Raw genomic sequence first — 18,617 nt, forward strand, 5'->3', positions numbered from 1 at the left:
TATATCATCAGCAGAATAATGAAAAGGAATAATATGTTTCTTAAAAATGGACCCCAGGGGCAGCATATACAATGAAAAGAGGATGGGGCCAAAATTGGAGCCTTGAGGGACCCCACTAGTAAGTGGGACTGCAGTCGAAGAATACTAACCTAGGTGACCCAAGAAACTCCTGTCAGGTATGACTGAAACCATTTGAGGGCAGTACCTTTCGTGCCTTTGTACTGTTCAAGACATCATAAAATAATTCTATGATTCACAGTGTCAAAGGCAAGGATCGGGTCACCAGAACAGCAGAGTTCCCTAAATCAGTAGTTCAAAGGGTTAAAACCTCTTGAATTAACTCTTTCAATAATGTGGCTTGGTTAAACTCCAGACTGAAATTTTTCATAAATGCCAGTGTTATCTAAAAATGTTCACAATGGAACTCTCTAAAACTTTAGAAAGAAAAGGTTGCTTAGAAATTTGCCTGAAGTTAGAGAGAACAGAGGGGTCCATATGTTTCCTTTTGATAAGAGGCATGTTTAAAAGCAGCTGGAATACACCCTGAAATAAGACAGTTAAGTATTAAAAACTCATTTTAGTAGACAAGAGGGAATACTGTCTAGGGGGCAATTTGTAGGCTGCAGATGATTAATTACTCTGATAATAAGGACAATGATACAAGAAACTGATTGAAGACAGCTGTGCACATAGGAGGAACAGAAGGGTCTAGGACAAAGTAAGTGGGTGAAGAACTAAGAGCAGAAATCTTGTCAATAAGAAAGTTTTAACAGAGTGTAGGTGTTGGCACAATATGAGCTGAATCACAAGGGTTTATGAGAGAATTGAAAGCATTGAAAAGAACCTGAGGCCTATGACTGTTATTGTAGACAAGGTTGTATATGAACTTTATTTTAAGCAGATTTAACAGTTCTGTGGTATTTTGATAAACAGTCCCATAAAAACCCTAAGGAATTCCCAAGGAGACTTTTGAGACTTGAGCTTGGACCAACAATAACTACACAGTTAGTCAATACAGATTGCAGACAGCATATTAGCAAAGTCATCATAACAGTTTGCACAGTATTTAGATGGATAATAGATTTAGAAATAGAGCTTGAGAATAAGAATTCAACTAAAGAGCCACATATACAAAAGAGGGAATCATTAAACAAAATGACAACTAAACCTCCTTTCTTAGCTTCACCGATAAAACTGAAGATGGGAGGGGTTGACTTAATAAGAACAGCTGTACAATTATCTTGGTCTAACCAAGTTTCAGTTAAAAAAATAAAATTAAGATTGTGCTTGATGATAAAATCATGATTAAAGATGTTTTTTCTGCCAAAGATCTGACTTTGAATAACGCTAAATTTATAAAAGCATTACCTGCCCACATTTTTGCAACACGCTGTGGCTGACAAGGAATGGATACTAAATTTGATAAATTTGCAGAAACGGTTTAGTATTTCCTGTTTTCAGCAGACTGACCATTCTTTTTCATTACCTACTGTATCAAGACAGGAATTGAGAAAGCTACTGGCGCAAGCTTTCTGTACTTTGTACACAAAATAACTGGCTGTGCTTTCAGGCTGGGGAGACAGAGGATGATTGTAATGCTGTCATGGTGAGGAAGGGAGAGGTTGGGCGCCGTAACTGTGACAAATGTGTAAAAACTGGCAGAGGACTTATAGCCGATGTTGGAGGTGGTCGCCAAGCGAGGTTTTTTGGAGAGAAAACAGGAGTAAGGTGGGGGGGGGGTAAATTTGGTCCCAGCAGGGACCAGCTGTCATCTGGGAAGTGAGGGTGGTCCAGATGGGGCTTGGGGAGGTGATGAAGGTGAATCCTTACAAGTGGCTGTTGCTGAGGGGGGTGGAGATTCTGCTTAGATCTGATGTTTCATAACATCATTGGAGCCTATGTTCACTATGTTCTTTTTCACAGTTAGATGTGCAGCCACGATAAGCAGGATTCTTTCTGTCATGTCAGAGACCATATCCTTTGGAAAAGTATTTTGGTCTTCTTACAGCACGAGTATAACATCTTATAAAGCAAAGTCACCCACAATCAGAGTTTGAGGCCCAGTTGTTAACTTTCCCTGTAGCCTTTTAAACTCTGATTTACTCTAAGTCTTTACCCTGCTGTATGAAGATGCAATGTTATCCAAGTTATCAGAAAGAGGTCCTGCAAAAGTGGAGCGAATCTGTTGGTCCAGTTGGTTGTTGGGGAGGTTTGTTGATAGGTTTCCTTTTCGCAGCTGTGTCCTAATAAGAACAGGGATTGAAGAAGTGCTCTGCCTGAATGATAATGCAGGCCAGCCAGTCGCATCACAAATCTCTGGGTGCTGGGCTCTGCCTGTTACTCATCCTCCCATTTCCCAGGGAAATGATTTGCTCTTAGGCTTTGCTCCAAGGGAGTTCCAGAAAGGACTACAAGTTGTAGATTTATTACCGGGTACACAGCCCTCCTGTTTCGAAGTAGTCCCGTTGTGCTAATTATTCATGTGTTAGTATGCTCTTGTCCACTGCTTTGAAGACTGTGTTCTTCCCTCATAGTCCATTCACTTCCATGTTCACTTCTAACTGGTGGATTTTAGTTCCCAGCACTGCAGTTTTCTGTAGAAGTTTGTGGAAGTTGTCTGTGGACAGGAGGAGGGTGTCTTGCTGCTTTAACTAGGTACCGCATTTCTAGTCACTGCAACACATGCTTGCGCTGTTGGTTGGCTGCACTCACGCAGTAGTGAGGAGGTCATAAAAGGTTTCAAAGTATGGCAATAGTCTCTAAATAAATTACAGTCCAGAGGCAGCATTGTATGCATTATGCATCATGGTGGAAAGGTCCCGCAGACCAAGAGTATTACATAAACAGAGAAAGTCAGATGGGTTTGTTGATGGAGGCACTGAGTTTTCTTTGGGTCATGGGCGGGTACAAATAATGCAAGTCAATACGTGTAATAAACACCACCTCTTTATAAGGTTCGGTTTGAAACTGCATCACTCAACTTTGCATTTGACCACATAACCACTAAAAGTCTTTTAGCGCCTTTCAGCTCATTGTATTGGGACTTTGTCCCACAAACTCTGGTCTTCTCAACTTCGTTTAAGCTGCAGTGTGTAGGTAACAAGTTCTCAAAATCTACTGGAACCTGCCCAGCCATTAATGATTTGCAGACAAAGTTAATGACTAGCTGGTAAACAAAAAGGTGACCAAAACATACCTACAAGGAAAGATAATATTGGACTTACATTTGTTAGGTGGTCAGAAACATGACTGCTTAAATAATGCTAATATTTCTCTGTGGCTGCTGGATGTGTCACAAGACACAGCTATTTGCCAACACATTTGCCATACCATCTCTATAAAGGTATTAATATGCCAGTGTTGAGTTTTCCTGCTTGTTATGCTGCTCCCAAGTGGGCAAAACACAATTAACACAGCTTTAATCTGACTCAGTTCTGCAGTTTTGTTTTGGGTTGTGATCCCCTATAATGTCCACTTTCCATCCTCCATTGGTTGCAAATGACTGTGAGTTCTTGTAAGTTCTACAGCGGAGCAATTTTTCAGAACTAAGAGTGAAAGTCTGATCTAATCAAAGTAATTTTCTTGTATTAAGTCATTTCCTGACTGCTGAGATCTATCTCGTGACTCCTTGGGAAGGTCTGGATGACCAATTTGGGAACCAAGTTTTTGTAATTTGTCCACCCTTTGTATTCCGGCAATCATTTACAAACTGACAAAGCAGGCATATCCACAAGAACAACCTCAGAAGTGCCGTCAAGGGCAAGTGATATTTGGACTAAATTATTTTTCAGTGAATCCATGCAAAGATTGATCAGAGTTACAAACAAATGTGCTCTGAAATGTCAGAATAAATGATGAGTCGAAAGCAAAGAGCGATGAGACTGAGATTTGATGATCTTGGCAGTGACCTTTCTCAGGAGTTACATTAAGTTTCTTTGTACAAATTGAAGTTATGTTGTATTTGTGTTTCCCTCTGTATCCGACAGCTCTCTGAGGTTTTGCTCAGCGCCTTGAATCAAAACCTTGTCCAGTTCACGTTGCGGCCAGGGGTCCAAGTCACAGTCTACGCAGCACACCTATCAGCAGGTAAACATACATAGCCATGTTTAGAGCTGCCCAGGAGGGCCTTTGTACTTCCTGTAGTATGTGGGACAGAACTTAAAAGCATGTGGAAAGTTACAAGACTATCAGGAGACCTAGATACAGTGGACAGCTAGGTATATTTAATATTTTTGCTGCCCCCGTCAACTAATAACCCCAACCCTGTGTTTGATTGGCTCCCACCATGTAGCTACACAGAGACATTCAGAGAGTGAGCATCGTTACAAGTATGTGTGCCTCTTCCTATTGGGGATGCTGCTACTGTCCTAAAGGGGCTTATAAGATAAAGAGTAAGAGAAGTCAATACTACTGTATATTAAAAAAATACACGATTTACATAGGTGTCATTTATCCTTTTCACTCCTCATTGCATGATTCAGCTGGAAATACAGGTCTTGTTAGTTGTTGTGGTGTTTACTATGTGTGCCTCCTTTCTCTCTGTCTCTGCAGCGCCCCTTGTGGACACCAGTGAGAACCACAGTGGCTCTGCCATGCTAATGCTGCTATCAGTAGTGGTTGTGGGTTTAGCTGTATTTGTCATCTACAAATTCAAGAGGTAAAGTGTTCATGAAATGTCATGTCTATAAAGTCGTCACATTGTGTGTCAAGGGAGGCGGTGAAAGGTGTCTGAGCACGCCGGGGAGGGTCCTGACAGCTTAGTAAACAAAAGCGGCCTGCGAGGCTACAGAGAAGGTTGATAGCTGCCTGTCAAACGTCTATGGCAGCATACTCGCCGTACTTCAGCAGAGAATTGGCTTTTTCCTCACACATCTCCAGCGATCCTGTGGAAATTCTTTTGTCAGGTCAATCTTTGCAAAAGAAATGTCAGTCAGCCTTCAGTCGTTATCAATATTAAGCCCTTTGAACGTCGGTCGTTGACCTTTCTGAAATGTTAAATTATGTCTCCTTGCCAAGGTGCAGTTTCAAGGGAAAAGGGCACGAAGGGTCACGAAGATTTACAGACAAGGAGAAAGAGAACGAAACTTCAGATTTACAGACTTTATTCAGTAGTTGTAGAAATGGTGAAAAGAGTAAAATAAATAGGTGCAATGGAACGAAGTAATCAAGCAATGTTGTCTGATTACAGATGCAGATAATGATATGGTTCTACAAACAGTAGCTTGCCAATCCACTGGCTGTACCCTTGCTCGCTCTGTTTCAGTTAGGCTGTTCTCTTTATCCCTTTGCCTCACTGTAAATCTTTCCTCAAGGAAGATCCCAGGCCTCAACGTCTATGCGCAGATGCAGAACGAAAAAGAACAAGAAATGATGAGTCCAGCTAATCCAACAGAGGCCGCGCCTAGCTCACAGCGGGACTTGGTGCCTTCTTTGGAGATTCTGGACACAGAGTTTAACTCACGGCCCATCGGTAAACATCCAATCCGGTTTGACTTTTGTCAGCGTGTGGCATTTATTTTATTGTTATCCTCCATTGCATACTACATTTCATTCCATTGTGATCATGTGCTCATTGTTTCATGAGACTCATCCTGTGCTTTTTGTTGTGTGTTTTCTCAGAAGTGAAATGGTCCGGTCAAGATGTGAAAGAAAACACTAAAGCACAATGAGTATGATGAACAGTACAGTTGCTTCTCAGAACAATTAACAACAGTTGTTAAGCCCTGTTCCTTTTTTTATTGAAAATGCAGAGAGGTGACAAAATGAGAGGAAAAGCCCAAATCTGTTAGATGGAGATCTGGTGACAGCATACATATGATTTACATCATTCTCATATTCATTAAACCATGCAGTGAGTGCTCATTAACTGTATAACAGCATCTGCATTTGATATGTTTGTCTGCTCATTTAATCAGGCATGTCCTTTTAATTTGTCACCCATCTGACATTATATTTGATTGTGATGGCTTAACATAACATCAGTTGTTGTCTAACATATGTGTGCGTGTTCATGCCCTGCGTCAGGTTCATTAGCCTTGCCTTGCCCTCGGTGGCTGTATCCGAAATCACTCCCTGTTTACGATAGAGTGCTCTACATTTGTGTCCGAATGCCGTGTGTGTAAATATCTCCTCTATATAGAGCCCTCAAATATTCCACCATGGAATGAAGAAAGTAGCATCCATGGCATGTTCACTACTTTCTGCTAACAATCTCACAATGCAATGTGCCACATTTAAACATGTACAACTACCATCATGTGATTCTACAGCAGATGGTGACAACACAAAAGTGTGTCTTAGTGTCTTTTAAATATATATGGAGTAGTGAATGAATAATGAATAAGGGAGTGATTTTGGACACAGCCTGTGTTTTTTCCCCGGCCTTCACAACTGTCACGTATCAGTCTCGTCAGCCCAGACCTGTATTCAGTGTCCTCCCAGCCAATCAGCTCCCAGCCTTGTACATGTACTGTCTAGTCACCTCTTTCCCATTCCTCATCAGATCCATTAGTATTTAAGTCTTGGTTTTCTGTTCTGTCTTTGTTGGATCATTTGTCTAGTTTGACAGTCTCTGTCAATTCTTGTCTAGTTTTTGTCAGTTCTTCAAGTCTGTTCAGTTCAGCTCTGTACTTTTGGTTTTTGTATGCACATCCAAGGAAAAAAAGCCTTTTTCTGCAGCCCTGACTTTGGTCTGCATTTGGTTCCACCTGCTCCACTCACCCCCTCACATGACACTTTGTCATGGGTAGAAAAACTGTTGGAGTTTAGGGATTAATACTGCTTCCTGTTGAATGTTAACACAACCACATTTATGCATACAGTCTACTTTAAAGAAAAGATAAAACACCACTTATTACAAATGAACAGTTTAAAGTGAAATAACACTTCCTTAATTAAATACACTACTGCCAGTACAGCCTTCTGGTCTGGTATGACCATTAACCTATGCTGGGAAATGTTCACAAAGTTCAGGTAGATTTTGCTATGTAACTGACATCACTGAATAATCTCACTGATTCAAAACATTTACCGTTATCTTGTATGTGTCACTTATTGCCATAGTGGCTGCTGTTCAAAAACATTACTAATTTAATAGCTGCTTTTCTGTTTTCATGCATCCTTTCTAATCTAACTCAAAATGTTTTCTATATTATTCATGTTGTCTGACAATGTTGCTCTACTAAAAGTTTGATGGCTGTTAAACAACTTTGAGGTTGACTTATCTGTTAAAATAAGCTTTAAAGCTGCACTAATCAGTTTTTTTTTTTAAATCACTCTGTAATGTGAAAGTTGTTGCTCGTAGTAACAAATCCAAACAAATATTTTACTCAACTCTGTTCTCCCCAACTCTGCAGAGGTTTTTAGCGTTTTTTAGCTAATTGTTTTGGTTTCTTAGCCCCCACATTCCACAAGTATTTGTTTTCAGGTACCTGGCCAGTACCAAACTGCAAACATAAAATGTTAGCAACAAGCCGACGCTGCAGCAATTTATGCAGCTTTAAAGTATCTGCAATGCGACCGGCTAAATGTTCTAGATCTGCATTAACCTTCAGTACAAAATATCCTCTGATACCTGTTTCTTTCCCTGTCTTCTCCCAGGATGTATGAAACCTCATGTACATGTGAAATTCTCCACAGAACTCCCCACATACATCGTCTGAACGCTGGACTGGATTACCACTACAGCTGCGTCATGGATATTTTTTTTACCATTTGGGACACAATGGTTTTGAGCTTTATACCTGTGCATGTTGGACCCTGCTGACACATACTGTGCTCTGTTTAAAACCAGAAGAAACTGTGTACAGGTTTTTAATTTTTCTTTTTAACATTATGTCTGATTCTATTAAACATTTTAAAGATTCCATCTATTTATACAAGTCAAGATACATAATCCAGAGGGAACGCCAGCATGAACTACAGGGGGGAAAAAATATAATAAGCAACAATGTTTTTGATTTTGCTTACTTATCTGAGATTGGTTTGCTGTTCTATGAAGCTAACAGCAGTAGTGTATTATTTATTCATATGAATATACTTTTATGAAGTATGTTATTAAAGTGAATTACACATTTATTTTGTAAATCATGAATGTCTATGTTAGAAATTTGTGTATTTTAATAACAAATGTCTTACTAAACAGAAATGCTGTTATAAAATATGAATAGGGTACTTCAAAGCTTTTGGTCCATTGTCTCTTGGAAAGCTGATTTATGGCACAATACACATTTTCTACTGAAATATTTCTTTTTTCCCCCAATTTTAATTTATTATTAACAACAATACAGGGTTTGGTTTTCTGGATTCATTTACATTTTTGCTGTTAATCTAATGCTTCTGGTACTATTTATGATACATACCAGTTTGTAAAATGTTTTGTGCTTCAAAATAAGAGACCACTTGACGGTTAAAGTGCTACACTGCACCTTCCGACTGAAAGTGATCCCCAAATATCACCAGGCATTACTCATTTTTAGTAATAGAAAAAGAATAGAAGAAGAAATATAGGGGGGGAGGGGGGGCGGTCTATCCCACAATGAATAGGATTCCAAATTCGCCCTCAGCTACATGCGGATCCTAGCCAACATCCCCTACTGGGGGCAAACTACAATTTATCAAGGCTCAGATTTAAGGTGGCAGTCGAAATGAGATACAACTACTTTGCAGGAGAATCCAAAGAGCATGGCAGCGAGAAAGAAAGAGAGAGAGGGGTTAAGAGAGATGGAAGAGTGCTTTTCGGGGACGTGACACATTAAGAGCATTCTATTGGACAGAATAAGAAGAGGTTGACTTCTTGAATACTTAATGTGGCCAGTCATGCTCAAGGCCGGCTAAGGTTGGTGACACATTTAGGCTAATGTCCTGCCCCCCACTCTCAAGTAGCACCCATCTTCATCCCAGCTCATTATGTCGCTGTGTAGGAGCAGGAGAAATAGAGCGCAGATGCAACCAGGCCACACGAATGGTTAGTTTGTTCAGAAGACTCTTGAGCCCGTGGTACTTTGTGTACCAAATCTGACAGATGTAAATGCCTGATTGATGCCTCTCAAATCTTCTGAGGCAACTCTTCCAGATTTTGTTTTTCCTCCTTTTTTCTTTTTTTTTTAACTTTGTGGATGTGTGAAAGTACAGGATGGAAAGAGTGTGGTTTTCGTCATCCTTGGATATAGAGTCATTAGGCTGTAGCTGTACAGAATTTTTTTCACAGTAGACACACTTGCACACACACCGTGGAGAATGTAACTTGACTGTACAGAGCAGTGATGATTAGACACTTATGTGTAAGGCATACATGACTGTTTTGCATTATTTGACTCATAAGAGCAGTTAAGACCCTCTGAACACTAGTGAATTTTTTTCTTAAGGCATTATTGGATAATGGCTCTAGAGATGACAATATGGATTGACTTATGGTACATGGCACCTAGATGACAAAACATTATTACTTTGGTGACTGACTTTCCCTTTAGCACTACCAGCAGGTCGAGGTTATCCAGTGAATTATCTCTGTCTACTCAATGGATTGGCACATTCGGTAAAGGCATTCCCAGAGAATAAATTCCTCTAATTTTGGTGATCATCTAACTTTTCCTGCAGCACCACCATGAGGTTGAGTTTTTTTAATTGCTTTGAAATTCACGACACATTCACGTTCCTCTCAGGATGAATTGCAATAACTTTGATATTTCCCTGGACCTATCCTCTAGCGCCATCATCAGGTCAAAAGTTAATTTTGTCCCAATTGCTTTATGGCCAAGTACTGTCTGGCACGACTAATCATATTCCCAGCAGTTTCAGCTGTACTTTGTGTTTTGCGCCAATTAGCAAATGGTAGCCTGCTAAAATATGAAATTTTAGAAGTATGGGAGTCATTATAGCTGCTTAGCATCAGCATGTTAGCATTGTCACTGTGAGCATTTGAGCGTGTCAACGTTAGCGTTTAGCTCCAAGCACAACTGTGTGACTCTTAAGTTTTGTGCTGCTTCAAGTGGGTCCTTGTCCATAAGTGAATAAGTGAATACTGACAATGCTTTCAAACATACAGATAAGAGGACAGTCAGTCAGTCAGTGCTGACTTGCATACTAAACTCCATCTGGGCAGACATGTTCTTCTTGTGCCTTGAGATAACTTTTGTTGTGATTTGGCGCTATATAAATTAAATACATAAATAATTCAGTTGCCACGATACTGTACCAACACATGTAAAAGTGGTAAATGCTTCGTTCTGTTTACCTCGGAAGTTGGAAGTCTGAGCTGGGAATGACGTCACACCTGAGTTTGAATCGTTCCAGTTTAGAAAACAGAAAGCCAGGTTAGCCATTGTTAGCAATACCACATTTCGCAGTATCTTGCGCATAGAAACAGCGTAGCAACATGTCCACAGATAGAAGTTGGACAGTGCTGTGTGTACGACTGATTTAACGAGACACAAATAAGATAAAACTGCTAATAAACAGGATATTGTTACAACTTTCACATTGTTAATGCGTGGGGCAGCCAGCTTTGATTTCGAGGTCGGGGCTGGTGAGGTTGATCTGACTTTCCGAATCAGAAATCCGACTTCATGGGACGTTCCAGTTGAAATTTTACCGACTGGGAACTTGGAAATTCCAACTTCGGAGTGCAAATGGAACGCACCATAATTTCCCGAGCAATGTGCTTCCATATATTGTTTTTCGCGTTCAACCAGTTGTGTCCACATATTTTATGCTTTGCAGAGCACATTTGCATACAGTTGAACCTTTTCTCACCTTCCACTTGTAGTGCTACTGGGTGCCTTTGAGCCTCATGTCACGTCTCCAGTGTTTGAGTCCATATTTTTGAAAGGAGATAAGTCTAAAAAAAATGTTGTCTAAAAGAAAGCGTTAATACTTCATAGCTGCATGCTAAGACATAGTAGGTAACAGTTCTGCTTCCATCTTCATTTCCATTGTAGCTCCTGTTCCATTTGAGGTTGCAGGACAGAATTGCCTCTCAGTTATGAGTTAACATATGTTGTCCCATTGCATGGTGCATAAGGGTCGGTTTAACGTACTGGTGATTGGACTTTTGTAAATCAATGAAATGTCTCTCCACACTGTAGCACTACAATAATATTTGGATTCCCTATGCTTAAGAAAATGTTCTTTTTTGTTAGATTTTGCAAGAACAAGAGTAAAGTCATATACAGGGAGGATACAGTTCATGTTTCAGGTTTAGAAATCAGGTTCCCACCTCTCTCTCGCTCTCTCTGGCTCTGATTTGAACAGCTTGAGGGAGACACACAGTAGCCTGTAACCACAGACCCACAGTCCGAAACAGAGCACTAATCCTAAACTCAACTACCGGGGAAATGACTCTGCCAGACATGATCAGGAGGTCGGTCATAATAAAATCAACTGATGTGTTTTAGTTTGACTGGGACGAGGACAGGTTGAGCAGACAGTATATCCAGCTGACAAGAGGGATCTTTGGCCTCTTGGTTAGGACACGCTGTGATATGGCATCACATCGTATCAATATGTAGACTAGCTCCGAGCTACACTCTCTTCCTCTGTCTCCCTCTCTCTTTCTCTGTATCTCGTCCTCCCTGCAGAATTAGCAAGATTATTATTTTTGTAGAGAAATAATAATAATGATAAAAAAAATAATTTTATTACTGTACAGCTTTTGTATGAGAACAGACGGTAAGGTGTTACAGTGTTTTTGTTTGACCTCAACTGTGCTGTGTGTAATTGTTTTATGCATTTACAATCATATTTATTAAATGGAAAGAAGTCTGTTAACTGTGTTCTCATTTTCTTACAATATTTGTAAAGAAATATGTATTTGCTGAAGTAATATTCAACCTATAAAGAAAACTAATTAAATGTGTTGGTATTTTCTTCTACACACACAAACAATATATATGCAGTTCTGTCAGAACATTGATCAATCTAAAACTCACTATATACAGTAGATATAAAGGACATCCATATGACCTCACTGTAAATGGAAGTGTCCATTGGCCACATACATGTCAGCAAGGCAAGGGTAACATCAAAGACAACCAAAGGCATCTGTATGCTATTTTTTGCTACCTTTGCTATGCTAACTTCCTTAAAGCCATTTCCACTTATTTTTCCTTTACTGAGGAAGGGGCTGTCTTTAGATTTTGCAGGGCTCTAAGATAGCAAGAAAGTTATTTTTACTGTCCCCAGATGTAGTCTGTCTGGCCAATCCAATTGTATTCTGATGCGTTTTGTGTGTATATACTCCGGCATATACCTTTATCATATACTTTATCCAAATTCAGAAAAGATATCCAGATAGTGATTTTAGCTTGCTTTCTTCCCAGTATTGCAGAGTCGGTTTGTTTTGCAATGTAATCAGATTACTTTATTGTTATTTCTCAGAACTCGCATACATGAAACAAAATTTGTCCCCTGCATTTGTACCATGCATAGACACTAGGAGCAGTGGGCGGCCAAAGTTCATTACCTGAAGACCAACTCCAGTACCAGGAGTATTAACCATGACATATATGTATTTGAAGATGGAGGAGGAGGAAACCGGAGCACCAGAAAAAGATGGCCAGAGTTCAAACCCAGGACCATCTTGCTGTGATGCATCAGTGCTGGTCACTGAGACACCGTGATAAATAGTGGTTAGGGGGTTGTATCACATCAAAACCTCGGATGAAGTTCCCAGAGAATCTTTCATAGTAAATTTGGTGACCCCCCCCCCAAACTTTTCTTTATTGTCAATATAAGGTCATAAGTTCCCCTTGACTGATATTTTACACCAATCAGCCAAAACATTAAAACCATATGACTAATATTTTGTGGGTCCACCTCGTGTCACTAAAACAGCTTTGACCTGTTGTTACATGGACTCCGAAAGACCTCTGCAGGTGTCCTCTGGTATCTGGCCCCAAGACATTAGCAGTCTGTCTCCTGGGATCGGACTTGTTTTTCCAGCATATCCCACAGATGATCGATTTGATTTAGATCTGGGGAATTTGAAAGGCAAACATTACCTTGAACTCTTTGTCCTAAAACCAGTCCTGAACAATTTTTGGTGTGTTGGGCGCATTATCCTGTTGAAAAAGGGCCACTTCCATCAGGGAATACTGTTGCCAAGAAGTGTTATACTCTTTCTGTTAGAGCTGCAATGCACTATGTGTTCTGACCACTGTCTATCGTGCCTGCATTAACTTTTTCATTTTTTAATTTGACCTACAGTAGCTCTGCTGTGGGATTGGACCAGATGAGCTAACCACTGCTTGGCACATGCATCAATGAGCCTTGAGCACCCATGACCCTGTCAGAGGTTTACCTGTTGTCCTTCCTTGGACCAATTCCTTGGTCTTTCTATTACTGACCACTGCATACTGGGAAGACCCCACAAGACCATCCAATTTGGATATGCTCTGACCCAGTTATCTATCCATCACAATTTGGCCCTTGTCAAAGTTACTCAGATATTTATGCTTGCCCATTTTTCCTGCTTCCAACACATCAACCTCAAGAACTAACTTTTTACTTGCTGCCTAATATATCCCATCCCTTGAACAGGTGCCATTTTAATCAGATAATCAATGCCATTCACTTCACTTGTGTTAGTTAAGAGCACTTGACTGGTTTAGTATGTTTCATTGTTGCAGTTGAGACATAAGTTAAGACTGTTGAGCCTTTTTCCTGCCAGAAGATGGCAGCTCATTGTATATTGTAAATAGCTAAAAATCCAATGTAGCAGTCAGTAGAAGTGAGAAGCCCTTTCTTTTGTATACATTATTTTTCTCCTGTTTTCAAGTTAAGACTTAGGTTAGAATGTTTTCTTGTGTTTTAGTTTCTTATTGGTTAGTGAAGTTTAGGGCCTGGGGCTGATTTTCGTTTGTTATTTTGGGAAATGCTCAACTCTGAAGTCTACAAAATAAACTGCTACATAGTGAACTCTGGTGGCTGTTGGGGGGTGAGTGGGGGGCATTCTTGGGACTGGGATGTGCAAGGGGGCTCTACACATGTTGTGTCCAGGTTTCCTCCTGACTAGGGACAGAACACTTGTCAGTGGTTTTAATGTTTTGGCTGATTGGTGTCCTTCACAGTCGCCAGATCTAAACCTTAAAAACCACCTATGGCAGGAACAACATCATCGAAACAAAAAGTTAGGGAATATCCTGTTGGATTTTCTTTGATTTGAGGATATTTTAAGAAGGCATGACATAGCATTTGTTTTGGGTTTTCATAGCTTCAGAAGTATGAATGTTGGTGACACTTTGACTTTTCATTTAGCACCACCAACCGGCCCGAAACTTCCAACTGCACAAAATGGATAGAAAGAAAATCGACTTGCTGAGCACATTAATTTCCCTAGAGGCTGAACCCTTGATTTTGGATGGAACATGAATTTTCCTCTTGTGTCACCATCATGTGAAAGTTGTACACAATATATGTCAATATCTTGAACAAATAATATAAAATATGCTGGGTTCCATTATGCTCCCAAGTGGCTTTTTTGTGAGATGAATGTTGCACTGTTGTCCATTTGTAGAACTTAAATGTCTATCACCAAATTATTAAGGACAAATCTATTTCTTGAATGGGACCTTGCCAAAATGATAAGTCATAATAAGGTGGGGTGATAGTTTTGGAAAGTTTGAATGTTGAATTCAAGCACTTTAAATGAACTATTTTTGCATTTGACTTTGCAACATATCAGTAAATTGACTTGAATTTTAAAAAAAAGTTACTTTAGCAGTTTAGGCCAGATTGTCAAGCAGAAGGAACACTCTCATAAATATGCACGAGAAACTGAGACAGAGTCATTAAAGATGAAGATGTTAATTTCAGCTTCGATATAACCTTAACAAGTTTCAGTGCAGAATATAATGATGCCAAAGTGAGTGATAGCGCATAAAGGGAATAAAAGTAATTATCGCTGGCTCTGTAATGCTTATTTATGCAGTTCCTAAAATAGTTGAGGTTGAAGCAGTCACGGTGATAACGATGATGGCCAAGCCAATGGCAAAACAAAATGATAGTTTGAGTGATTCATATGATTGCTGCCAGTGTAAAATACATATTTCAGCTGAGGCTTTCAGAGAGGATATATCATCTGAATAACAATGATGACTATGTTACTCATGGTAAGGAGTCATCATAGTTCACATGATGCACATATCCAAAGGCTTCCATTGTCCTTAACAGAATAGATGAGAGACATAGCTGCTGACAAAGAGTTGAGGGGCCCTAGACAGAGTGGTCGGGAAGGAGCGTCAGATGACAGACTCTTTAATCGTTCTTAGCCAGAAGATGCTCGGGTACCCAGGGGAGGGAGAAGATTACCAAGAGATCAATCCCAAAACAGGGCTGGCTCTGCTGACATCTCAAGGTAGTGCACTGCAGTGGCCCCCATGGGACCCGACTGCCAATACAGGCTGGTATTACTGCGGATTTAGTGTGAAGGAGACTCTGAGAGGGGCGAAGAGAAGCTTTTGATGGAAGTAAATAGGAGACGGATTACATAAACTGTTACGGTGTTAACAGGAGTAGGACTTCTAGTGAGGCTGAGATGCAGCTGAGGCAGGCAAGATTTTGTCCACATCAACATAAGTTAATACAGACAAGAAATGAGAAAAATGTATATATCAGGTACAATTGTAAAAATCTCAACTCAAGGTTATTTTTCTGGAGCGTGAATATATATCAGTGGGTTTGCTGATGATCAACCAGTGACATCGCTGCTCTCATAGCTCTGAAACAGCTGTGCCAATCAAAGTTAAAAGTGATAGCAGCTCAACAAATGGAAAGCTTCTCTTCACGAAATGTCTGAATGCTTCAGAGCTTCACAGCATGAACACACATAATAATGATAGAAAAATAAAAAATAAAGAACTTGATCTGATTATCCCTCTTAACTTGATGTCTCCTTTATCAACATATCAGTCCTGCTGCAGAGATAGTTTTTCATAATATGGCCCCATTAATATAGATGTGATATAATCTAATTGATATGGAGTAGTTTCTCACAAAACATTAACTCATTATTATTATTAGATATTTAAGTCAACCAACTTTCTTGTTCCTATGTGAAGCAATGTTCTCCATTCCATATACTTAAAACTTTATAAATCCACATAACTCACATAGGAGCAACATAGAGTAAACACTGGACCACTACAGAGTCAACTGCACAACTCAGTCTTGTCATCACACTTCCATAAACTTCCAAGTTAAATGATTTTGGTTAGGTTATGCTATATTGATTTCCTTGATGGTATAATGGTTTCACTTGATTTTTTAATATATTTTCATAAAGATTCACAAGAAAGCAATCAGAATCATTTGACCTAAGTAATTCATCCTACTGTATAAGGAGACTGTGGATAGACAAACACAAGTTTGGTGGTATAAGTCAGAGAAAAAATGGTACATTTGCTCTAAAAACAAACTATCCTCCTGACCTCAAACTACTGTACATTATATAACTGTTCCCTCCTGCATATGCTCATGCACCTGCGCTGTCGGTCCAATAATAGCTGAATCTAAAGCGGTGTTAAAAGTGATTTTTAGGTTAGAAGTGGAAAATATTCAACTTTTCTGACTTTTCATGGACAAAGTATACTATCCTTTATGTAGATCAGTGTCAAACAGGGTCTAAGTTCTCTTTTGTTTCAGTACTTACTGAATTGTTGGACTTTGCTACATGGATAGAACAGTGAGAAGTATATTTCTCTTTTCTCTACAGATATTACCTGATCAATCCAGATGAAGAAAACTCCATTCCTTTTGAAATAATTGTGATTTTCCTGCAACTATTCAAATTGAATGCTGTATTAATAGGCCAAGGTGAGAACTAATTATTTCCATCTAAAACCACCACTATAATAGCTTTAACCTGGATATTTTGCTGATTGATTGTAATAGTTACCTTCAGCTTATAATGAATCCAGAGCCTGTTTCATTTCCCAACGCATTGCTCCGACTACCTCTGATAATGTCAGATTCAATGGCCCATGTTCAATTAAAAATGTGGCTTAATGACAAGGTCTCAAGCACGGCAGGAAAGAGACCTAATTGTACGAAGAGGGGAAACTGTGAGATGGAATGGCAGAAGGAGGACAGTCTATTACTTTAGCTCAGGGTTGTGTGAGTGTGTGGTTATGTGTGTGTGTGTGTGTGTGTGTGTGTGTGTGTGTGTGTGTGTGTGTGTGTGTGTGTGTGTGTGTGTGTGTGTGTGTGTGTGTGTGTGTGTATGAGTGGGGGCGGTGGGCTGTAGATGTCTGTGTGTGCCGACAAGCTGTTACTTTTGCAAAGATGTATGTGTGAATTTGTGTAATTTGAATGTTCAGTGGTGTGTGTATTTCATTAAATATTTAGGCCTTATCTAGGAGAAAATTTGGTTAATATTTAAGCATTTTTTTGTTTGTCATCCCACAAATGTATTGTTTTGGTCATGAGTAGATCAACCTGTTAGGGGGGCCACAGATTTAAAAAAAAAAAAAAAAAATGCTTATGCTTATTATGTTAGATGTTAAACATGATCAAAGCTCTGAAACTTGAGCTAGGGTATGTAGAAATGCTCCTTGCAAGTCAAAGGGCCAGACTTCAGCCTGTTCTTAATGCTTCGTTTGTAACTGTCATGGCCTCATGGACATTCGATTTTGCTCTCTTGCATTTGGGTCCACCTGCTCTACTCCCCACTTTTGTGACAGTGATTTTTTTTTCTGTATTGCTGACAAATTGACGTCAGATCGCAACTGTCCATAAACAGCTGTCCATTCCATAGTCCTAGTTGCCTAGGTTGTTGCTAAGGTCGTTGCTAAGGTCTTTTTTCATGTGTTGTTTGCATCAGTCACTCGCACTTTTCTGATTGGATTCAATATGGATGAAACATATATGGATGTAATTTGTAAATGGACTGAGCTTGTCTTGTCCTGGCCACTCAAAATGCTTTACAATACATGTGAACGTTCACCCATTCACAAACACATATTCATATGCTAATAGAAAAGGCTGCTCATCAGGATCTAATCTAATGCACATTCACACAAACACTTGAACATGGCTACATGTTCACTTCATGTTTTTTTTTTACATAGCCTCCATGGTCGTTGGAAGTCTGCTGAGAAGTAGCTGGACAATCAGGACAGATTGAGCTCCTCGGGACTGTGGCTCTAAACAGACAGGAGCTAAAACTGCCTGTTTCAGACAGAGGCTGAACTGAGTTGTTGCAATGAATAGTCAATATAAGATAAATATGTTTTTTTTTGAAAACTATGAATCATGCAAAACTATTCTAATGCAGTCTTAGAATGAAAATATAGAGCTGAAAATAAGCATAATAGACCCCTTTAAACACCATTGTTTTAGGAATGAGTGCAGTATGAGAAAGGGCGTGTGTACATGATAGGTAGTCAAACTAAACTAGTACTGAAAGGTCTAAGATAGATCTTGCAGTATATCCTACTTAGGTTGGTGAAATTCATTCTTAACAATGGGCAATTTATCAAATAACTGAAGAAAAACTTGGTATACAGTCAGTTTGGGACTTTGGGGATCTGGGGGCCCTGGACATTTCCTTGCTTTCCCAACTGTTTTAGCTCGTGAACATATACAGGAAGGCTATACACAGTACACTGTACACACCCCCGCCC

The 18,617-nt window shown here is 39.7% G+C and overlaps 1 protein-coding gene across 1 annotated transcript in view; it reads left to right on the top strand.

Annotated features, from left to right (window-relative positions):
* The window catches only part of LOC133988371 (VPS10 domain-containing receptor SorCS1), a 177,171-nt gene extending 169,420 nt beyond the window's left edge, over positions 1 to 7,751 (top strand). Inside the window, 4 exon segments of the mRNA XM_062428007.1 lie at positions 3,987 to 4,086; positions 4,552 to 4,657; positions 5,313 to 5,470; positions 7,600 to 7,751. Coding sequence (XP_062283991.1) covers positions 3,987 to 4,086; positions 4,552 to 4,657; positions 5,313 to 5,470; positions 7,600 to 7,661 — 426 coding nt within the window. The 3' untranslated portion in view covers positions 7,662 to 7,751.
* The last annotated feature ends 10,866 nt before the right edge of the window (positions 7,752 to 18,617 follow it).

The sequence above is a fragment of the Scomber scombrus genome, chromosome 2 (assembly GCF_963691925.1).
Source record: "Scomber scombrus chromosome 2, fScoSco1.1, whole genome shotgun sequence".
Classification (NCBI taxonomy): domain Eukaryota; kingdom Metazoa; phylum Chordata; class Actinopteri; order Scombriformes; family Scombridae; genus Scomber; species Scomber scombrus.